This window comes from Apostichopus japonicus, chromosome 15, assembly GCF_037975245.1.
Source record: "Apostichopus japonicus isolate 1M-3 chromosome 15, ASM3797524v1, whole genome shotgun sequence".
Classification (NCBI taxonomy): Eukaryota; Metazoa; Echinodermata; class Holothuroidea; order Aspidochirotida; family Stichopodidae; genus Apostichopus; species Apostichopus japonicus.
In genome coordinates, this window is record NC_092575.1 from 15,947,310 (window position 1) to 15,972,901 (window position 25,592).

The 25,592-nt window shown below is 34.7% G+C and overlaps 1 protein-coding gene across 8 annotated transcripts in view; it reads left to right on the forward strand.

Moving 5' to 3' along the window:
* Positions 1-25,592, forward strand: part of LOC139981643 (uncharacterized) — a 177,859-nt gene that overhangs the window by 128,419 nt on the left and 23,848 nt on the right. For all 8 annotated transcript variants that reach the window (XM_071994185.1, XM_071994189.1, XM_071994188.1 and 5 more), the window contains 5 exons: positions 585-732; positions 1,945-2,121; positions 2,756-2,958; positions 3,685-3,868; positions 4,546-4,590. In XM_071994185.1, coding sequence (XP_071850286.1) covers positions 585-732; positions 1,945-2,121; positions 2,756-2,958; positions 3,685-3,868; positions 4,546-4,590 — 757 coding nt within the window. The remainder of the gene's footprint in view (positions 1-584; positions 733-1,944; positions 2,122-2,755; positions 2,959-3,684; positions 3,869-4,545; positions 4,591-25,592) is intronic.

Here is a 25,592-nt window from a genome sequence, read left to right on the forward strand (position 1 = left end):
GGCACTCTCAGCATGTACTCTCATCTCATCTCACCTCTCCATCTTTTCATTCTCTTGAAAATAATAAAATGTGTAAAAGTAAGTTGGCCTGACGTTTCGATCCTAGCAGGATCTTCTTCAAAGGCTAAATGACAAGTAACAGTAACAGAAAAGACAAAAACACGCACAGAATACAGACAGGTTAATGAGCATGGTGAACACAAAGAGATAGATGTAAAGGGATTAGTAGACAAGGGATGGAGAGAAGAAAGAAGAAACCAACAGGGGAAGAGGAGAGGTAGGAGATAAACAGTGGAGGGACAAAGAGAAGACAAAGGGATTAAGGGAAGGGGGTAGGAAAATAATAATAGTCAAATACTCTTGAAAATACTTTTAAAACCATTGCAGCAAATTCTACCAATTTTGAGGTTATCATATTTAGTGGGAAAGCAGACACACCTCAAGCTATTGATTGACTTTCAAATTCTTTGTTAAATGTGACATACGATGTATTTATTTTACCTGTTTTTGTTTTGTTTTTGTTTTTGTTTTTTTACTCCAAATTTTATTTTGCCCTCTCTTTCTCTCTCTCTCTAAACCAATAGACTAATTCAGTGGAGGAGTTTGGTAGCAGCTGGGTGGTTGGTTCAGAGGAATGCACAGTCACTCCCGAACCACCAGAGTACCCATGCAATGGATCTGACAGAAACACTGACGCCATGCGGACATGTTACTTCATCATCGATAAAGCTGGTATGGAATTGGGCCCTTTTTTTTTTAGTATCCTTCCTTGACTGTTAACATATAAACAGAGTACATAAATGTAAAACATAACCTTTGTAATCTGAAAAGATGATGGAATTTTTGTTTTATCTCTAAAGGCAACAATGTTGACCTTTGATTGTAAACATTGGTTATCTACCATCATTTCCTGTTTGTTAAAATAGCAAATATTGGTTATCTACCATCATTTCCTGCTAGTTAAAAATGGATGGTTTGGTGACTCATGATTTGTAAAACACTCTAAAAGATGAAACGGAATTAAAGTTAGTTATTTTGTGAACAAAGACAACATTACGTCCATTATGCTGCAGAGTTCAGTGCTGCGGTTTACAATCAGAATGAGTTGAATGTACAGAAAAGTATTATATGCAATGAATTCTTGTCAAAGGTTAACCCCCTCTCTCTCTCTATTATGTTTCCATCCATAGTTTTACCACAATAAGGTGGACTCATTTTATCCCAGATATAGAAACCTTTTTTTTTTTTTAATTCCTTCCAACTTGTGGGGGTATAATTGGTCAGAGTGTCCATACCAGTTATATTTAAGACATCAGTTGCAAACCCAACAGCAACCAAGTTCTCTTGACCTTTTCAAAATTTCTGCCTGAGTGGCAGTGAGTCTTTCATGGATTTTAGGGATATCTACTTTGTGAATTGAGCCATGCATGAGAACTAGCTGCAGTTAGCTCCCTCAATATTTCTGAAAATGGTCACTCTCATCAGCTGGATGTATGGGGATATTCAGTAGCGGTACTGGTAGCAGGAATAGGTGCCATAATATACACACGCACCTGTCTGGTTAATTATATGCACACTCATTGAAAGATAGAGGGTTTTATATAAGTGGTATTCCTCCACATTCATAAAATGTCTTCTGTATAGGTTTCCTGGGAAAATTTACTAAAACTAAGACTAAGACTAAAATTTTAATTTCTTATTAATTGAAACAGCTCATTGTCATAAATTATCCATTGTTACTTCTGACGACAGCCCATTTTGAAGCTCTTCATTATGTGTCAGCTTTCACTCTACTGTGATGGATCAAAAAAAGATATTCATACATATTTTGATACACTAGGTCTTCATAATTTAAGGACACTATGCTACGCAATTTAAACGTTAAGTATGCTTATCATATTATATATATATATATGATATTCTTCTGTGCATTTCTAAATGTAGGACCTTTCGCTGACTGTCATTTTGTGGACCCTACACCATTCTATGAGTCTTGTCTCTATGACCTCTGTCTGATGGAACCTGGGGAGGGAGGGGAATGTGACACCGCGTACCAGTATGCAGCAGCCTGTCGACAAGAAGGCGGACAGCCAGGCGACTGGAGGACCTGGGCTGACTGTCGTAAGTGTCCAGACTTTTGTTACTTCTGAACGAATTGTGTCATTTCTAGAAAGAATTTATTTCTTCAACCCAGGATTTTGATTTTAATGCTTTTCTTCCAGATGTTTTTCTTCTTTTTAACATCATAACATCATTCCTTTATGATGCAACTGCAAGAAACATGATCAAGGTTTCAATTATTTCGTCGTCGTACCTTTTTTTCCCTCTCAATTTGGTGGTTTGAGCTTTGGAAAGTTGTCTTAGATGGATGAATCATAATTTTTAATTTAAATTTACTTGTGCATTATAACTGTGATAGAAATTGTCAAGAAACTGCAAACATTGCCATCAGTAAAGAATAAAACCTTAGACGTAAGTTGTTGCAGTCATGATTACAAAATGAATTTGAAATGGTAGAGTGATTGTGTTAAATTTTACAAATAAATCTTGAATATAGAATTGGCAGATTACACCCTATATCTTTAAGCTTTTCTCTTGTACTATGAGCCTTTAAACAGGCCACGGAACCCTCATGTTTGTTTGTCCATAAAACTGCTCCTCCATTGCACAGACTTCAGACTGACATCCCTTGCACTTAATTCTTGACTAACTTTGAAGACAGATTCAAAATGTATTTGTTCCTTCTTCATTACAGCACTACCTTGTCCCAACAATATGATACCATCGAAATGTTCCAGTCCTTGCCAGCCCTCATGCGCAGAACCAGACGGTGGTGAATCTTGTCCGTTTGAAGACTGCCTCGAGACCTGCGTATGTCCCGAAGGAATGCTTTTACAAGTTGACCACTGTGTAGAGGTTGAGGAATGTGGATGCTTTGATGGGGTGCAATATTACCAGGTCAGTCAAAATTATTTAATTTTTTATATTGTTTTGGTACTCTAGTGTCTATTTGATGTTGATGGTAATGTTATTATTGTTGCTGTACAAAATGTTGTTGATTGTTGTTCTTCTTGTTCTTGTTGTATTCTGTCTTATAGCTCCAGCAATACATAGTGGTACTGTGTCAATCCATATTACATGTGGGATGATTTAGGCTAGAAGGCATCATGCCCCTTTTATTAGCATTGGTATACCCCTTTTTTTACTTGTTGTTGCAGCTGTTAGTGGTTGTTCTATTTCTGTCTTGTAGCTCTTACATCCCCACATTGTATATTCTGTCAGCCATATACACATGTGGTATGATATAGGTCCAAGGGCATGATGCCCCTTTTATTACCCTTTTCCTTTACCCCTTTCTTTCTCTTTCTTTCCCTTTTTCTTTGTTGTTATTTTTGTTTCTGTTTTGGTGTTGCTGTCTTGTAGTTCAGCACCCCACAGTCATACCCTGTCGACCCCAGTTGATGTATTCATGGCATAAACAGGGCAAAAGATGCATTGCAAATGAAAAGTCAAAAAAATTTAGAAGCAAGACTAAACCTCCAAGGAAGAGGAAACAGATAATAATTCAACTTATTTCATCTGTTATTTGTAAATCACTTTGCTGCATTTGTTTTTATTTCTACGTTTTACTTAACACTTTTTGATCTGGCTAGCAATGTTGCATCTTTACTTTCTTGCTCGCAGGTTGGTGAAACTTACTTGAATGAGAATTGTTCAGAGGAATGCATCTGCATGGAAGGAAACTCCCTCACCTGTTTGGCCGGTCTCTCGTGCGATGTTAACCAGGAGTGCAGCATACAGGATGGAATCCGGGACTGCTATTGTATAGAGGGATACCAACCAGACAACAACGGGACATGTCAAGAAGGTGAGGCCGACTTTTATTATTATTTTTTTATTTTACAAAGTTTCTATAGCGCCTTATCCAATCAGAAATTGCTCTAAGGCGCTTTACAGTAAAATACATACAAACATGATATACAAATATATAAATCGATAATGTAAGGTATAAGAAGGGTAGAAAATTTGTTATATACAATCTGACAATAAATTGTATAAAAACTGCAAAAGGGAAATCGAAAATTATACATACAAATTCTTAAAATTTTAAATATATATATAAGTGTAAAATTTTAAATTTTAAAAGTGCTATAAATGCAAAATGGAAAATGCGTTGTAATAATGTGACAATATAAATAGTATAGAAAGGACGGTTAATGGAATGCAGATCTTTTGTCAATGGTTCAGTCCAAAAGGAAATGTACATGTTGATGCGTACTTGCAACATGGAAGTGATGATATGTGTAGGTGACGGTGAGCTGCCACAGTATTCCTGTTTAATATACTACGGATGTCACAATATCCCCATGGTGACACCAATTAGCTTGTCTCAGTATCTAGTTGATTATCCACAGCTATACTCCATCAGGTTAAGGCTAATGAATGACTCCTGTTTCAAATGGCACTTAAAATTTGAACCAAACGAAACAGGGAAAATGTTTTGATTTATATGATAACTCTTCCTTTTCTTGACCATTTTAACAGAGTTGTACACAACTGCACCACCAACAAAGATGGTCACTACACTTGGTAAGTCATCCATTAAATTATGCAGCCTTTTTCCTAAATTTATTTTAATTTAAAAGACAAAAAAAAAAAAAAAAAAACTTGCTACATTTCTGTATCCAAGTGGATGTTAACAGATCACCATTTCCAAAATGGAATTCTTAGCTTTAAAGTGGAGCTTGATGATATTTTGTTTACAGCATTGAAATCTTCAGACACTGCTTAGCAAAGCTCTTTGAGTAAAAAATAAAAATGTTCAAATACATGTTGTTGCTACAGTCATAATGATTCTTCAAATAACTTGTTTTGCATTGCCTCAAAATAATCAACAAGATGCCAAAAAGGTAAAATCGTTTCAAAAATGCTTTTCTTGTTGATTGCATTTATAATATATCATAGTCTTATTAATAATTGTCTCAAGTGCAACATTGTCTAACTTGTCTAAAATGTCTTAGATGGTTCACGGTGTAGCTGTTTCCCTTTTTTTGCACAAAGTTTGATGTCATAGTATCGTCTAAATATTTTGAATTCTTAAATAAATTACTGCAAGATGTTACCATTATTTTTCATATTCTTATCACAATGAAAGAAATAAACAAAAAATAAAGAAAAAGCAAAAAACAAACAAAGAAACAATGAGCTATTGTCCTCCACTTGCAAAGAAACAATGCCGGGCCTTTTTCTTTTTGCTTCTTTTCTGTTGTTGCTTTGCTTCTTTTGTCTTTTGACATTCAACCTGCATTCCAAGTTTATCTCTTAAAGAAGTATGTTTGTAGGTTGAAATAAGGAGTCAACCATTCTCTGCAATTACAAAACACTTTTCTGTTTTGGTGGCATAGGACATATGAAAGCATTTTTACAATATTGTTTTTAGTATGTAAATGTACATAAAAAAAGCTTTGTTTTGACAATTCTTTCCTTGTTATATTAGAAGAGTGACAAAAATGTGAAGTCAAAATATATTATCCTTGGTCACAGTATGTAGGTTGTTTCTAATGATCTCTGGTTGTAGCCACAAGAGATAAACAGATGAGAGGTATTTACCTCAAGGGAGGCTGGATAGCATCATTTAAGGTCACGAAATTATAAAAAAATAAAAATAAATTGTATGAAAACAAATCTTTTTGCATACTGTGTTGTTATCAACCTTTTCAAAATACATCAGAAATATTTTAAACTGATATATAGGTTATCAAGAACAGAAAAATAATCGTGACAGAATATTTTCAATGTATAGCTTTTGTTGAAATATGTTCACGAGTCATTCTTCCTAACTTTCATTACTAAATCTTTAAAGTGGTCTGTTGTTCCTGTAGTGATTCCTAACATGCATATTCCAGAAAATGGTTGACTTTCAGTTTCATAGCTAGCTATATACTTACTATGATCCTTACATATTCTAAATGATAGCCTACTTTCATATAGAAAAAAATCAGTCTTAGAAATAGATTTAGGTAGACAATGGTAACCAAAGATTGCTGGTAACAGACCAGTGAAAATAATCTGTTAGAAAATATCAACTGTGCCTAGAATATGAGTGTTTCATGTTTGTAGTGTTGCTGTGGTAGTTTAAAGTGCTTTATAGCTAGCTGTATTGTTGCATTCTTTTATAAAATTCAACAGTAACTGACTGTTTTATGTCTGGAGTGTTTTCTAACATGCATCAGTGTTTTAATAGATTTGTATCTTCTACATGATAGCCTCCATTCATAACAATAATTAGTCCTAGAATAGCTTTAGTTTAGTTATGAAGTTAAGGACTTTAGAAGTAGACCAGTTTGAATATGCCTTTTTCAAAACCAAGCATTTGATGCCAAGACCTTGAGCATTTCATGTTTGCTGTGTTTCTGTCATTGTGTCATAGCCAGCTGTACTTTTAGTGCTGTACTTTACATGTCCTACATGATAGCCTCATTTCTTTGAAGTAACATTTAGTCTTTGGCATAGCTTTAGATAGACATATAGTCAAAGATATAGACTAGTTGAAATATTCATTTTATAAAATCAACCATTTGATCGCTAGAACATGAGTATTTCATGTTTTATAGAAAAATTTAGTTTCTCAGTAGTTGGTTAGTTTTAGTTCATGTTAATAAAATTACTACTAAATTTACATTTTACTACTAAAATTACATGTTGTCTATGTTTATCATGCATGTTTTGGGGGTATTTATTTGCAAAGCATGGTTCTGCTATTAAAGAAAGCTGATATTCTTTCTGTCAAAAGAAAACAAAAAATGCATGCCTTTCTTCTGCTTAATAAATTTGTGTCACACAATCACGAACCAAAAAGTATAATATTCTCAAGTATGCTAATTAAGTATGCTACGGTTTAAAACATGTATATATATATGTTGTTTGTTTGTATGCAGAGATTTGTAGGAGATATACATTATTTCCAGTAATATCAAATTGCAGGTTAACAACGTCAGAAACGATACCTCCAGGATTCGATGTGTTTTCAAGTCAATTCTTTTGTTTTCATCTTCTTTACATTTCAAGCGGTTTTCGATCATACCCCGAGGAAGAGAAGGGTGCTTCATCTTTCAAATTTTTTTTTTCCATCTCGAGCCAATCTGAGCATCTTTTTCAGCACCCCCTCCTTCCTGTTAAAGTGATGCTCCACAGACCCAGACCCATGGTTGAGACTCTTCATCATTTTGTCATGGCTTCCAGACATTTTTAATTGTTTCTTTAGAGGGTTATTTCTGCCTCTCATTGTTCTACCAGCTGACATGGATGAGTCCGATAGTATCTGCATCTCCTTCTTTACCTTCGTCATAATCATTTTCATATTCATGAACCCGTGTTCAGTGTTAAGTACAGGTTTGAAAAGAGGGGTGCAGTAGGTTACACCCCAAGGGTCTGCGGTCAATTAGATGGCCAGGGGGAAATGGGATGAATAGCAATGTATTTTCATATGATTTCAAATGATTTACATATTTAGAGATAGCTATGATATACATTGATCAGTTGAGATAGATAAGCAGCGGTCGAATGATCTACATAACACTCTCTACAGAGCTGCCCCAGTACTTCATATATAACGATTATTAGCTGATATTCAGAAACAGATACCATGTGGCCGCTACCAGGAGATACTGACATTTATAGGCTAAAAGACCCACACTGAACCGGCGGCTAATACCAGGGACTATCAAATTTATAGTGAAAAGCCTGGTGCCTGTGGAGGGGGTGGGATGAGCGTGTATATATATATATATATATATATATATATATATATATATATATATATATATATTTATATATATATATATATATATATACATACACCAATATACTGAAGTAGGTCTGCTGAATGGGAAGTGACCGGCTGGAAGTATACTTGAGACATGGTTGCAGCCTCCACCCCTTCTCTCCAACAAAGCCCTCTCTCCTAGGCCGCTGTCATTTAGTTTCCTGTGAGGAGACACCCACACAAATAGCCATGCAGTAGTATGTATCTCTTAAGTGGATGGACTCGCCAGCGTCCTATCTATAGGCTTTGTATGTATTTATTAGTAACAGTAACTAACGCTGACCGACAGCTGTGTGCATGACTATATAATTATCGTTAAATGACAGATAAGTTTCTGCCTTTAATCTTTTCTGATCTTCGTTAATTATCGACAGGGTGATGTACTGCGTAGACTTTGACCGTGTTCAAGTAGTTTCGATTGCTTTATCTTTGTTAGAAATACCAGATTACCATAATTATAATATACAGTGATATGGTGTGTGCACAGGAGTTCTTAGTCCAGTTTAGTGTCCTTTCAAACTCTGTGTTTATAGGTATTAATAGTTCTGCTGACCTGCCATGCTATAGACTCCATTTTGGAAGCTTTTCCCATTGTCACTGTCTTTGTTTGGTTCTAAGGTTTTCTTTGTTAATGTAAATTATTAAACTATTATTCATTTTCCCTAAGAATTTTCATCACAAATCTAATTGGGCTACTATTCGTGGATTTTGTCTTTGGTGTTGTCAAAAAAAATACACTTCCTTTAAAACAGTTTTTTTTCTTAGTTGATTTTGGCAACATTTACTAGGCGCCCTCTCACTTGTATACCTTATTTTATCAATCGTCCACCCATGGGTCGTTATTAGTAAATGGCCCCCCACACCCCCCCCTCTTGTCCAAGGCAATGTTTGTCTCACAGTGCCTTACCTAAGGATAGGTAGAATACCTTTCCGAACTATTGTAGCATATTTTGCCTAAGAATATGTCTTTCCTTTCCTATGACCATAGGTAGCATTCCTTGATGTAACCAAAGGTAGCATTCCTTTCCTATAACCATAGGTAGCATTCCTTACTTAACCATTATGTTCCATCCCTACCCTTCAACCTGATATAGTATTCCTTGCTTAATCATAATTATGTAACAGTCCTTGATAAAAACCATAGGTAGCATTCTATCCTTTCCTATCGCTGTAGGTAACATTCCTCGCTTAACCACTATTTTCCACCCCTTCCCTTCAACCTGGTATAGTATAGCTTGCATAATCATAGGTATCAACCCCTGTATAACCATATAGCGTGTGGTTCGACGTTTAAAAGACTTAATCACATAATAGTTACCTATATCATATTTAGTCATGTGCCTGCTTGATGTTTTCAAGTGTGAAAACTTTGTTTGCTATAGGGGCTACAACGATGACGAGACCTGTGTTGGTGTTTGTCATACTTACATAAATTGAGTATAAAATTGCTCTTTTGTCTGAATTCAGTCGTGGTTGCGACTCGGTGGTATTGAAGTGCACTGATGCAGGTAGTAGCTTCCCCTCGATGGCTTATTCACAAATTTAAGGTTACAGTTGAAAGTACACTTGTGGGGTCAATTCTACATTTAACATGCGTTTGGAAGAACTTTTTCAACAACAACAAAAATATGCAAACTGTCTCTCTCTTCCCGTTTTTGAAGTAAAACGTAAAGTTTTTCGATGTTTCCATTTCGTGGGTTTGTTTCATTTTAGACTTTTGAGTAAACGACCTTAAACATTGCAAAGTTACCTTACACGTTCTTAGTCAATCGCTCTCTTATAAGAACGCGTGTACGTTAACATCAACATACGCACGGCAGTAATTGCGCGAACGAGATATGATTCAGTGTAACACTAAAAGATATCGACTTCTTTACTAACGAAATTGCTAGGGGAGCAACCAACATTCCTTAGTACAATGATGTATTGTTAACGACAGAGCTGTTTGTAATACAGTGGGAATTATTCCTCATTGGTGGCAGAACTTATTTGTTTTATTCGTTCAACATTCCAAGCATACAGGGAGGATATGCTATGTAGGTTTGTAAAACCAACATTTTGCAGACTGATTGAGTTTTTTATCTTTGTTGACATATGTTCCGGGTATTTTGGCGGGCATTTGTTGACTAGTGTACCTCTCTATCACTTGTGATTTACACACATGTTTATGACATAAGATGGACTTTATACCGAGATTTTAATAGGAGTCATCCGCTACATCATGAACGATCTTATATTGTCTTGCCATGTTTGAGATATATGAAAAGAACCATATTTATATATCACTTGACTTTTATTAGTACATTCCCATAAACTTGGATATTAGTTCAAACAAGAGTGACCCTGATGTTGCATACTTATGAGACATATTGGTTCTCACTGGTATCCAAAATTAGACCTCAGTATTGGCCATTGCGTGACGTACATTGCGTCGCCCGGGACTTTTTCACACACACACCCACCCATATTTATATAAATATATACGCTTTGTCACCTGACTGTGTCACCTGACTGTAGTCTGCAATGAGGGTTCCAAGGGAATTACCACAGCAACCCTTCGAACTATCACACGTACCCACTCTTTCCTCGTATCGTTAAAGTCATCTACGCCCCTATAGGACTACGTCCCCATCTAACTTTCATACACATTGTATCCAGTCAGTCGATAAACAATAACCTATTGTTATTGTTGTTATACAAACATAGAGAACCTGACAGAAAAGTTGATAAGTAGAAAGAAATGACACTGTTTTGTTTACTGATGAAAATACTAGGAGCCCCAAGAAGATGTTGTTATATGTTTGCTTGGGTTTTGGGGGTGCGTTTTTCGTTTGGGGGTGGGTCGCGCTTTTGACCCAAATCAAGTGCAGTTTGCAAACTGCAATACGCTTTAAGGGAATGTATACATGTAAAGTAAACCCACGTGTGCATGACGTGAAAGGTCATCTACTTATGATGAACCAATTGGGGTATTTCAATTGAAATGTTCTCTCCTATCTTTGAAAAATGAAAATTCAGTTTAATTGTTTTAAAGGTGGTCATTTTGAAACTAGTGGCCAATCTTAAGTTAGTTGTTTAAAGCAAATACTTAAAGCTGTTCTGCGTATCAAGCCAAGTATCATTGAAAGTGGTTGGTCAGTAAATAATATCATAATAACATTAAGTATTGTTGGACCTTTATTCCTTGCCGGTAAGCCCTGTTTACAGTCGGTCGAGATTCAGCCCAGAGCTCCGATTTTAACAAAGACCTCGGAATCATTTCTTTCTTAAAGGTCTACCTAGGGACAACATTGTCATAATCACACTAATAAGCATTAGAAATCATGAAAATAGCTGCAACTCCCATCAAACTCCATCAAAGATTGACCATTTAACGAGTTCTGTCTTAATTCTAGTTTCATGTATGAATAAACATTACCTATTTATTCACATTGATGATATAAAGGGAGCGACTGCCTAATTTTATGTTATGTTATTCCTTTGCTTTTACAACCTTCGTTTCAAGAACACTGAACACAGGTTTGAGGCTTAAGGCGATTCCTTTGAAATATGTTATTGTCTTCTTTGAACAGAGGAACATCGCATTTTTCAAATGATATATGTGGGCTTGTAATTAGGGGTAAACTTATTAAGCTCTAAAACAAGAAATTATGATGAGCACAACACTCCACGTCATATATTTTGCACATATTTAATGAGTGTCTCTAGATTTATCAAAACTCCAAATGTGTATATCTTGGAATCGAAAAGAGCTTTTCTCAAAACAAATCAAGGTATTTTGAATGAGATTATCACACACAACAAATGTATTGAATATGGGACAAATTGGTTAGGTGTCGGTAGACCTTCAAATTTAACATCAGGATCAAATAGGAAAGATATTAATCCGCGCAAAGACCGCGGATTCGCGCTGCACTCTCCGATAACGCCCTGCGCATAAGATGAGACGCAGGATATAACAAATACCAGCTGTAAAGCAACGTTTAAAGCCCATATGAATGCATAAACTGTATTACGTCATACTTTAGTCTCAGATTTCAGCCGTTTCGTTTAATGTTAGTGTAAACGCGTGTTTTTTTAGACTCCCCGAGGAACATTGAATTTATAGGTTGGCTATGTGATCCGAATAAAGAACTGTACCTCGTATAACTTTGTACCTTACTCGATTTTCCGAGAAAATGGACCTGTGACATTTATTCAATTTGATATGAGTGATTTTCCTTCCGTGTAATATTAAAAGAAGAAAACTAGTCCCAGCGTTCTCCAACTAATTTCTTTGTACAATAATAATTCCACGTGACCAGATCTTTACCTCTGTATCGTCGGTTGAATGTTCGTTCACGTAGTTACGGCATTCACTTTAACAAAACCAAGTTACACTTTTGGTTATTAAACCGAAAGGAAAATGAGACGCCCTACAGACTTTGTAAAGACACTTATTCACCTTGCTGAACCATATCCCTGATAATTCTAATACGACAGTTCTCTAAATGGATTGGAATTTAGACTGGATTTGGTCTCTTTGATATAATAACGATTGTAGCCCAAGGTCACAACTTGTATTTCAGTAACAAGTCTGCGGTAGTTGGCCTCTTTTTGAGTGGTCTCTAAATTTATCTTCTTTTTTTTGTTGATGATAAAAGGAAAGGATGTTGACCTGCCGTGTGATAGTGTTTTATTAATTTTGCCCTCGTTTCATTGTGTGTAAATTTCTGTATAACCTCAGCTTCATCAATCTTTTGGACAAAAAGAACCCGAAATGTACAATTTGAACGAATCTTTTAGGATAAGTGTTATTTCTTTCCGAGATCAGGAAAATAAGGGATTCAATGACGTCATACTCGATGGCCATCATTCAAAGAATGGGCTCTTTGCGAAGGGGAGGGGGCGCGGGTCCAGACCAGCGTCTTTGCCACTTAGGGAATTACTTTGCGCATGCGCACTGAAAACCGTTGTACGTTTGGTTAGCAGTTGTTAACAAGCATCCAGAATACACTTTTCTTCTGAAAATAAGATTGCAATGGATCGAACTATAAGGTGCTAAAAAGTTCACAGTAAAGAAGGTTAAGGCGCGAGAAAATTATTTTATAAGGTTAAGGAGCTCATAACCAATGAATCAATATTTCGTCTTCTAGACGCTTATAATATTAGGTTTATCCCATGCAACTTGAGAGTAATTCAGTTTATTATTTATCGAAATATCGTGTAATTTTGTGCTTGTTTTCAGCTTGAAAAAAGGCGAAGTTGAAATAAAGTTCATTGTTAAATCAATAGAACCCTATACTATACAACTTTCCTATTAGGTTAATATAAACTGAAGGTTGTAATAAATAAATACATTTGAATTTTGAAGACAATCCCACGACTGGCTGTGGAGGTGAGGGGGGGGGGTGGCTCATATCTCTCACACTGACACACGAGTGTACTTTAGGTGGGTTAAAATCTGGGGTAAGACGTGGGTTTGCTCGAAATAGCGGATAAACATATGCATGTAGGGTAAAATAAAAGAACGAAAAAGACTTGGTCGTATGAAGACAGCTCGTATACGTGTTACACGTCGTACGCTCAATCCTTTTGTTTATGAGATGTTGACAATATTTTGAATACTCTAATGGTGACCAAAGTGATCTTATACTTAATATTTTTTCTACTGTAGATTACCATTTGAGCGAACTACTACGCATTACTTGCCCTTTGCCATTTTGCTTTATGGATTTTTTTTTTTAATATTGTATAACTGCAGTATTTTCTCATGCAGATATAAAACTGATATTCTACCTGACATGTCAATAAAAAACAAAAATCTAATATTAGACACGCTTTCTTATATAAGCATCTTAGACTCCCTGCGACTTGGTTGCTACGCGTTTAAAGTGAATCATATCTATATAGAGAGAGAAAATAATGGAGGGGGGGAGGAGAGAGAGACTTTTAATTTATCCGAAGCTACTACTGCTGCTGCTGCCTTATATCGTGTTGTAGGCACTAGACTGGATATAATACTAGGATTCATATTAAAATGAGGACAGACGGTATATATATAAGTAGGGCAGGAAAACAACGCAACACACAGACACACACAAAACCGTATACAATTCTAATTGAAGTTCAGACACGCCTTTTGTGTTTATCCAGTGGTGCAAAACATGGTATTGTCACTATGGTAACCAATAGTGACAGTCACCAAAAAAAAACCGACTGTCAATATCGAGCGACAGATTTTTTAGCCTAGAATTCTGATTATTATTATAATGGCCTTGCACTCTTTGGTAGCCTAGAACTAATTACAGCAAAGGGTTTCGTGCAGAGCTAGAAAGCAAAAGGAAAATATAAAAACGAATTGCAAGAAGAAGGGGAAAAAATGAAACGGCTTTCTACGAGAAACCAGAGGGAAGTACTTTGTTGCGGAGCAATGTTACTTCGAATAAAATTTAAAGCAAACAATAAAAGCATAGAAAACATCCCATATATGGAGGAAAGATATAGTAAAAAGGAAAAAACAACAAAGTTACCTCCTAGTAACAAAGTACAATCCATGCATGCTATAGTTTTCTTATAGTTACAATGTTTGCGTATAGAAGTTATGTTGGTAGATGTTATACCTAAAATTTGAAACCCGGTCATGTGAATAACGATACCGATCGATTTTACGACTCTATTTGATTAATATTCACGCAGTGTTTACGCATTTGTAAGCCTAACGGGAAGGGAAACCATTGTATTGTTTGTAGGAGTATATACCCCCCACCGTATAAAGTCAAATATCTTTAATAAAAAAGAACGCAATAGTATAATATAGTCTATACTGTTTAATTCGCTTCTGTATGTTTCTTTGTTTTGGGTTCTATTCAAAGTTGTTGTTTGTTTCTGCAGTAATTCGTAACAACGCCGCAATTTGATGTTGGAGTGGACTCATATTTTTGTTACCATGGTAACTATGTTGAAAAGAAGTTGTTTTCGTTGACTTAGACAGCAATGCGAGTTCTTTAAGGCTTTGTTCGTTTCAAACCAATTTTTTTTGTACTTCGAATGTTACAGAATGACGTTAATTTTTTTTTTTTTTGTATTAATATTTGTTGTTTCCTGTTCATTGCTAACGTTTCAGCTTCGGAATATTAAAAAAAAATCCCTATAAAGTTATTTAGAAAAGCACATTGGTTAAGTTATTGTTATCTTGTCGAGAAAAGTTGATAGCAATAAGTGTTACAAAAGCTATATTTTTTGTGGAAGCAACTTTAGAGTAAAACAAAAACACTAACCGAAATACGTATACAAGTGGGAAGTAACATCTTGTTGTATATTGATTGATTCCTGAAACTGAAACTCAAATGGAATTGTTGTTCCTTTTACTGATTTGTGTTTTATTCAAATCTGACTCACAGTAAAGAAATCGCAGCTAAATAGTTGATCTGAGGTTAGCAAAATATCTTCAGTACGAGTCGGTCAACAACCAGGGAGATATGACTGGATCTATTGAATGCTGTTTACTTATGTAGAACCTATATAATTGTTGAACTAAACAAACTCACCGCCCTTTTTCTTTGAAGGTCATTCTTGACATAGCACTCATTTAATTTACCTGGTAATTCTCTGGAAAGTCCCTCAGGCAGTCCCACTTACAACAAGAAAAATGATGTTGCAATTTCTATCGGTAACTTTATTGTCCTTTGTTTACCGCAAAAAAAACAAAAAAACAATTCGTACAGAAAAATAACAGTTCTGTGGCTAACGAAATAATCCATTGTTTGGTCGTTTTACTTGCGTCGTGTTCTATATCGGTGACTAATGAAGGTACATGTACCTTCATTACATTTTCGTTTTACTCCAGTTACCATACACTATGTAGCAGTATATATATATATATATATATATATATATATATATATATATATATATATATATATATATAATGGTCGATGTATATACCGTAATCATTCGACATGAAACCTATATTATAGTCGGGAGAGAAAGGTGGGTTGGGGGGGGGGGGGGGCGGGCGGTATGGGTTATCTACACTCATCCTATGGTGTTGACATCGGTAACAGAAAGTTACGGGTACTTTGTCATTTACGTTTAAGTACTTCATACGAGGTACTTGAATTGACAATAATCAAATATAAGGCCACTGGAAATAAAAAAAAAGCCCAATGGAACTATACAAACGGTAATTGCAAAGTAAATTCCATAGGTCAGTTCGTCGTCTGATATGAGCTGTTTATTTTATTGACCTGTTCAAAGTCAGTGTCAGAAATAGTATTTAATGTTTAATCCGTCTTTCTGAAGGCGGGAAAGAAATCAACTTCGCTTAAAGGTCATGTTTAAGTAGAAGCTTGTAAAAATAAACCGTACAATTGGTGGCATGCACCTTTACTCTGATAAGATTAATTTCAAATGGACCCTTTATACCGTTAATAATTATTTAGCATGTACCTTTGGACATATTATAGATACCGGTATATATGTAAAGCATGCGATGTATTCCCATCATTTATAGACCGAGAAATATTGTAAAGCTGAAATAATTAGCAGATATATATTTTTTTTTTTTAAACTTGCTCTTTGTGTGTTTATAGAATAGTTTTTGCGTCGTTTCTCCTGTAAGCAAAAAAGTGAGCGCATGCGCATAAAAACTTATACACGCTTGTCAATTCATACCTCAAGAGTTGCAAGATATGCTTAATTAGTAATTATCGATAATCAGTCCAATTAACCGGTACTTTGTAAAAAAAAAAAAAAACGTTATTAACACATAAAGCAATTTGATGGGCGTAGAACACTCCCCCCGTGACGGAAGTATACTAACATAAGGCTATAGTTGATTTACATATACAATTCCAGACAGAATTTGTTATTGTCGTCAAAAGGAGGCTAAAAGCTGATTAGAGAAATGACTGGACAGTTTTTGAGCAAGGAAGGGTATTAAGACTCCGTTGCGTTCGCACACAGTATAGGCCTGTATCTGTACACACGGTGCTCTAAAGTATCGCCGTGGGCGTGGTGGACAAGGCGCTTTGGATTTGTTGTGTTAATTTTAGGAAAAGTAATAACCAATATCTTTAATCACCATGTTGTTTTACAGCACGACTGCACTGTATTTAACAGCATACACACATATAACTTAACAATTTGATACTACTATACAATACTTTATTAATAAACTCAGCGCTTGGGTAAAAGTATTCAATTTAGTGAATGATTGAAAAATATACGACGCCATTGTTGATGTTCTGTGTATAGCTTGCGTGGGGTCTAGGTGCGTTTTAAGCATTTGCTTATAGCTATATTTGTCTGGAAATACATATAACCCTTTATTTTGTTTGGTATAAGTTTTCTATTAGCGTGCAATGAGGTATATAATATGTTCCGTTATATTGCCAATAGTTGGTTGGTTTTCGAAACTTGACAACAGGATCCCTTGTAGCGTTATATTGCCAAAAAGACTTGAACTGAAGCCGTTTTTCTTACAACAACAAAAACAAAACAAAAGAAATAACAGCAGACAAATACTTATTGTCTAGCTGATATCTGCTATTGAAAAGTTCCCTTATAGCGCAATGGCGTGCGTGGTGGAGCATATCAGGCTACTATATAGAAACTGTATCCAGTCCATACATGTATTGCAACGTGTATGTAAAAGACTATTATTATTATACAGACTACCTTGTAAAATTACTAAACCAAAGTCAGACTTAAGAACGATGACGTCATCAATACAATGGAAGTCAAGTTGAATTTATTGTTTATTAACTTTGTTTTCAAAACGTAACTTTTTATTTCGGTAGGTGATTGGCTTATCTTCTCAAGTTTTCATTTCCAAACATGAAGAAAATTGAAGAAAAACAATTGAAGAAAAAAATGTGAAAATTTTCGATTTGATTTGTAATTAAGAATTGAGGTAAAGACAAAATGATGTTCTGTGCAATGTGGAATGTGAAGATACAAACAGAGTCATTCAAATAATTACTTTATATTCGTTCGATTCAGATATCTGTAGAAGATTGTCTGCAGTAGTTTGACCACTTGCCATCTAATGATAATACTCCGCAGGTTTAGAAACATTTTGCAACAAAAACCTACATTTCATGTTATTATAGTGTAGGCAGTTTACAGTTGGCCGATATAGTTAAAGCTAGAATCGTGGTTACCTTCAAAACCAGTAAATTGTCAGAATCGGTCACAAAGTTAATATCAGTTGTAAATTGTTTCTGTATGAGCTTGTGTTTGTTTCATATAGTAGTGAATAGTTTGTTCTTCCTTCTTGTCATGTAGATATCGCGGTCTATGAAGTTTGGTATATGTATGTTTCACATACTTTCAATGAAGTTACTCTCGTATATTGATCGTATTTTCACATCGCTACTTCCACTCATTTTCTAAAAGTCAAGTTCAAGGTTGAACATGATTCGAATGCACTTTTCTTTCAAGTCCCTTTCTCTAGTTTGCCAATTTTTTTTTTTGACAAATATTATTTTTCGTGTTTTTTTTTTCATTTCATTTCCTTTAAGCTCACTGTATATAAAAGTGCAAAACTTATATTGTAATTTGATTCGGGGCCATCGGAGGTTCATAAGACGAGTTCATTCTATCAAAATCGGACATGCAAGGTCTTACCAAAACTGAATTCAATAAGCGCTGTCCGTATCCAATATATCATCTTCAAGTCGGTGTATAATATACCGGTATATATTACAGACATGTGTATTTGTATACGTTCATTGTTAGGACATAGTATAGATAATGGCTTTACCACGTTTGGATATGAAAGGTTGCTCCTTTTTCTTTTACTGTTTGAAGAATTCACTTTATGTAAGGAAGCTATGACTTAACCGTCACTTTATACCTCATTTTGTTATAAGTAGTAGAACGCAAAAACTAAGTATGAAATAGAGGGAGGGGAAGGGGGCAGGTTTCATTTCCTATCGTCCTTAGAGTGTATCCGGAAAGCAGCAAAACTCTTTTGGAGCACGAGGTTGTTTGTTTTTAATGTTATGAAAGCTTCACTTTATATCAACGAAGTGATTTTACCTCTGCCATCACTGTAATATCTCTCATTCAGTACAAGCATGTGACCCAGAACTAAGTATTGACTCCACATAACAAAGCATTCGTCATGCACAGGTAGACACTAACATAATGAACGATAAATTCCTGGTTATTGTAAGAATTGCCACTCCCATCCATCCCCCACCCCCCCCCCCAACCCCAAAAAATGGGGATGGAGGAGATATTTCCTGTTCAAGGTTATGAATCGTGTGTGCATGGGAGTCCAATATTTTATACCTGTATTTAAAAGTTACTGCCCTTCAAATTTAGCTCAAAACGCGCGAATCACCTCAATATATTAAAAATAAATTTACAGACGATTTAATCTTCAAGACGAATTGTGGTCATTAAGGGCAGAGTTAAACAGTCGATATTATAGATTAGTTGGAACTGCCGTCATATAGAATACCGACTTATTGTGTAGTATTAGCCGTTTTCGCACTTTAGATTTATGGCACTGTAAATTTATGCGAATGTCACCTTTTCACAATAGAATTGTAATAGAAGGTAAAATATTCAGATATGTTTTTATATGTGAGTCCGCCTAAAATAATTCATAGACAATTGGATGGGTTTTTCCCTGGTGGATAGATTCCTTAACATTTTGAACTACCGGTTTAAACTTAGCTTTAAAAGTTAACGTAACAGTAAATTTGAAAATTACAACAAATAAAAAAAAAAAGAAATACAAATTTTAGGCATGTTTCGTTGTTCACAAAATTCCTCATTTATACCAAAGAACAAGTGTAGAAGAAAAAGATAAATATCGCTGAGAAACAATCATTTTAACATTAACCGTTTATCGGCTTTCAAACGGTCAACTTACTTGCAAATAAAAAAAAAACAAGAGAAAGGGACAAAATTGATTATAGATAGCATATATGCCAATATATTTTGTCGAACCATCCGCTTCAAATTTATGAAGATACAGAACATTTTAGAGAATTTTTTTTTACAGAAAGCAAGATCTGTCGAATAAATATTATAGGCTAATCGAAAATTCATGATTAAAATATTGCCCACCTTTTTAGTCTTCTTAGAATGTGATGATAAGTGGTTGATTTTCCAGACTGTAGGATTCGTTCGTTGTAAAAAAAAACTCATGTTGAAAATGAAGTGACCCAAGGCACCGCTACCAAGTGTGCTCAGATCCGGCAATATTACTGAAGTACACTTGGTGGCGATGGCACAGGACACGTTCAGCGGGAAGGGGTTTTTTTTCTGTTTTTCTTCTCTCCGTTTTTTCTTTGGTCTTCGATGTCTTGATATTTTCTCTGGCAATCTACTTGTAAGTCTCAAGCATTTAGGTTAGAAGGCAGTGTCTTCGGATTCAGAAATTGTCGCACCGACGACGAACGCTTGTGGTGAACTTGTGAAATATATGTCACGAAGTCGCTGTTCCGTTCTAAAAAAAATATCAAATCTTGAAATGTCACATTTCTATCCGTCGATGAGACTTTAAAAGAAAAAATATATATATACATTAAATACAAAAGTGATGGAAAAGTGAAATAAACACTATAGGACCTGAAATTTGGAAAATGTCCATTTTGTTTTTTAGAAAAGTGTGATAGTGAGTTATACAGAGTACGGTAACAGCACGTAAAGCAAAGCCTATACATTTCTGTCAGATGAATTGTAGAATTCTGAACCGCCTATGGGTGTACCCTTCAGTCTTGCACTAGTCTGTCCGTATGTATACTATACAGTACACTTTAACTGCCTTGTACACAGCCTATCGTCCACAGAGTGTCGAAGACATATGCCTACTTGCGGCAGTGTCGCGTGAGATTGTAATTGCTGCCTGCTTGTTTGCGACCAATTGCCCCCTCGTTACTGTTTGCACAGACTGATATGATAATGTAAATATGAGGTGCCCAACTATATCAAGTATAACAAAAGGCACAATCGACGAGCCGGTTTTTTTTTTTTTTACAATATATTTGAACGAGGCTATGTGTGTATTGTTTGCGCTTCGTGATCCGAACACTGTGCCAACCAAACGCCTGTATTCAAGAAGTAAAATGGGATTTTTGTTTGCCAGCGACTGTGGTTGACCCAATATTTCAAAGTCTCTCTCTCTCTATCTATATAGCAATTCTATATACGGCAGACAGCTGTATGACTATAACTAACACACATGTACTTCCGTGTGAATATGCATCACTGAGTTATATGGGTCTTAATTCTTTGCAAGTCAGTTTTGTTTCACACCAAAAGAGAGGGGGAAAACTGGATACAAGAAGGACGAAAAAGATTGTGCCAGCAATTTCTTATATATATATATATATATATATATATATATATATATATATATATATATATGAAATGAAACTTGAAAGAAATTTAAGCTAAAACAAATAAAACAAATATGGTCTTTGAATGGGAGTATGACGTTGATTGGGATTTTCGTGCAAATTGAATCATGAAAAGATTGACTTTAATGCAAATTTAACTATGGCTATATGCTAATCCATTGCTTACAGAATTATTGGTTTTACATACTGCAACAACAAAAAACATAAATTCGACTTTGGAATAGCATGTACTTATACACTGACTTTACTCTCTAAGCTACAAAGTACAGTATGTTATATCATAAAATGAAAACAAATATTAGGGACGTATAGGACCGGGCGTGGGGAGAGGCCAGAAGGGGCGGGGATAACACCAACAAGTAATTTCTACCGGAAAAAAAATTCCCAAAACACCCAATACAAATGTTTTAAAACTGCAGTTAAAACTTTACTTTTATCGCAGTCTGCAAGTATAGCTACATCCACCGGATCAAACTCCGGTCGGTTATAAAATGTTGTGATGTGTCGGTATAGTTTAAGAAACGACCTTTCATATACCACTGCACCGTTAACGTGGAGTTTTTAGTAAAACTACATTTGGACTAAATCTGTACATGCATTTTCTGAGAGAAAAAAAAGTTTTTTTCTTTTTAAGTACATGGAATATAACAACACATATATTCTAGTTTATTCCGTTTGAAAAATTGTAAACACAATCCCTTAATATTTGAAACAAAATATTTTTTAATCGTTTGCATGTGCAACCTCTACCAATGCCCTCGAATTCAGACTTCATATTCAGCCACCACTTCTTATCTGTGTTACAATATGTGTGAATGTGTCTACGTTTGCTTATCCACCATTTTTGTTTTTCATTTTTTCCCTTTTTTTTTCTTTTGCATTTGATTAACTATAGTCTGTTATCAGCGATCTTGAACGGTCCCTAGTTATGCCACGTATGCGACACTGTTTGCAGTGTCATTGAATACATTTTACCGGGGGCGATCGGCATTATGATTTAGTCTATGCATTCATCGCTAGGTTACTGGATAACCCTTTTATTGCATAGTTGGGTCTTTCTTCTTTATCCTTTTTTTTTCATTCAATATTTGCACGAGTTATATAGGCCTTTTGTTAAAGTGTGACCCTAAGGGGTAGCCAACTGTGGAAGAGTCTACGTTGATAACCTTATAGTTATACACCACAATTTGTATATTCCGTAGTAAACCTGGGAAAGGGCGTATATGCATACAAGTGCATACAGGCTACGTGTAAATATATATATATATATATATATATATATATATATATATATATATATACATATATATATATATATATATATATATATATATATTACATATATATCATACAGCATAATAATACGAACAATAATACAGCATATGTCGTGAAAAGGGGGCATAGTTGACATTAAAACTTGTGGCTTCAATATTTTTAATGAACTTAGAATGTCACTTTCTTAAAGGAGAAGGTGAGAAAAAACTCAAATTCTAGTTTTGGAGAATTTTTCATCAGTTTATCAGTAGTTCTCTCGTGCTTTTTGAATGTCGCATAATCGTAAAATAATTAGCTTATTTTCGTAGAATATGTATAACTGTTTGCGTTTAATCTTTATTTTCTTGAGCAACATAAATAAGTAAAAGCATGCAATTGTTGTAGCTTTCCTATGTGTTTGGTCCGTATATATTTGTATATATGAATCAAGCAAGGAAGATGGGTCATCTTTTTGTTTTGAATAGATAACACCATTACTGTATTATATACCTCAGTTTAGTTGCTCTCCCGTTGTTATATCTTCAATATTAAATGAAAAATTGAAGGTTTATGTCTTCTCTGAAATCAAAATACATGGTTCATATATATATGCATGCAGCCTCTGAACCTGAGACTCCATTAGTCATTTAGCGACAAGTCCGTAACTAAGTATATGGATAAACAACCATGCATGTGTGTTTTAGCACATAATTGTACCTGTAAAGAAATTGTATTCATTTCATTCGCCAAATTAGTAGCATAATCTTCCTAAGTAAATTTTTGATTCGCTTTATTTTTATCCCCTTTGTGTTTATGACCGAAATATGATTGGGTATAGTTGACTGAGACATTATTAACAAAGTTTTGAAGAAGACAAAAACAAACAAAGAATACATTGACTGACGTATCATGAAGATACAAACATGGATGAATGTTTTTGTCTTGCCAACCGACAAATGTCTTTTATTCTTTCAACATGTTTTTACTCTCTTTATTAATAGCAGACGTACTTCTTTTAATGCTTAATGAGATACTTTCAACCACATACCCATTACATATACAGATGAAACATGTAATTACTGATCGTATCATGCACTCAAAATGGATGGGAACTGATGCGGACCTATTATCACGTGTAGCAACTAATAGTCTGTCTGTCTTACCTTAAAAACTAGCTTCTTCAAGGTGCGAATAAAAATTCTCTTCTCTTCTTTTCTTATTTTTTACCAGGATTTTTTAGATATTGATCGATTATACATTTTAACATGACAATAAGCTGTATCTGGTTCACTCACTTACCTGTCACATGTTTCTCTGGGCACTTAAAATGGGGCCACGATGACACCTTCCTTCCCCTCACGCGTTTCATACAGACAAACACAATAGCTGTATTCAGTTGTGGTGCTAGTATACCACCTCAGTTTATATGTGGCTTTTGTATCACTCACTCGGTTCTAGCACAACCTGCTTTTTTTCACAAGTCAGAACAGACCAATGAAAATTCGCCTGAGCTATCGATAGAGATATAGAGAGCTTTATGTAAGTTTTTCATATCGGTGTAATGTAATAAAGGTCAAAGTGCACCAACAAATAAATAAATAAATAAAATGATAGTAATCAACAGTTAGTCCAGAAAATAAATGTTAAATTATTTGCCGATTTGACAAGAGAATTAACATCGTTTTTTTGTTACACATTGGGAGGGCGGGGGGGACGGGGGGTTGGTATTGCACCTTCTTAGTTCAAATTTGACGACAGCGATTAAAAGTTTGTCCGATAAAACATGAAATCCGTACAACAAACTTTAAACAAAAAACATTATATGATGAATCACGCAGTATGTATAGCCTATTAATGTTACTCATTAATGAGTGTTAGTATGTATAACATTCATGAATGATAGTATGTATAACATGATGAGTGTTAGTATGTATAACATTCATGATTGTTAGTATGTATAACATGATGATTGTTAGTATGTATAACATTCATGAATGATAGTATGTATAACATTCATGTGTGTTAGTATGTATAACATTCATGATTGATAGTATGTATAACACGATGAGTGTTAGTATGTATAACATTCATGAGTGTAAGTATGGATAACAATCGTGAGTGTTAGTATGTATAACAACACAGAGTCCAAGTGATCTGTTGTGAGCCATCAGAACAGACTAACTATACAAAACTGTACATGTACTGTATCTATATACATCATACACAGACGGACGTTTATACACTATATATACATATATACACATACATATATATATATATATATATATATATATATACATATAAACACTCATTCATTACAGAAGGCTAAAAATTTTCTTATTAATCATTTGAGCTTGAATAGAGATAAACATTGACAAAAGCACACGTTCAAAGAAGATGTGCTAATCATAGTATTAACAAAAAGAAATGACCAAAAACAAAAACTCACTTGTTATAGTAATTCTTGCATGTGTTGTGTGGTGTCTCGATCTCTATAGTGCTGTCTATAGAAATCACAGTTTTGTCCAGTCAACCTGCTTGCACGTTATGACTATACTCAGAAAACTCTTTTGTGTATTGAGAAAGAATCATATAGGTTTATATAAGCTGTCAATTATCATATGATATGGCTTACTTTCGATTTCTTACTGGGTGTATAGTATTTATGAGCAGTTAATAATTCATAATGCATGTTAATAATTCAAGACACTTCAATATATATATATATATTTATATTTATATATATATATATATATATATATATATATAAAGATATATATGTATAGATATATATGGATACATATATATATATATATATAGATATATATAGATATTTATATATACATATATTTCGCCTGTCATCGAAAGATGAATATAAACCTTCGAGAAAGAACTTTTACTTTATTTCAAGATAAACAATGACACTTAGATTTAGGTCTGCGTGTGAAAATGACAGCGCAGAACAGCTACAGACAGACAGGCCTTGCCTATATTTTGCCGCTAAAATCAGTGAAACTTTTCATGTAGAATTTCGCACCGCGATTTAAGACTGTATATAGTGAAGCTGTTGGGAAGTGATGGCGTGGTTAAGTAATGTATTGTATATACTGTAATATGTATGCGAAGAGAACAATGTATATGAGGTTGAGTAG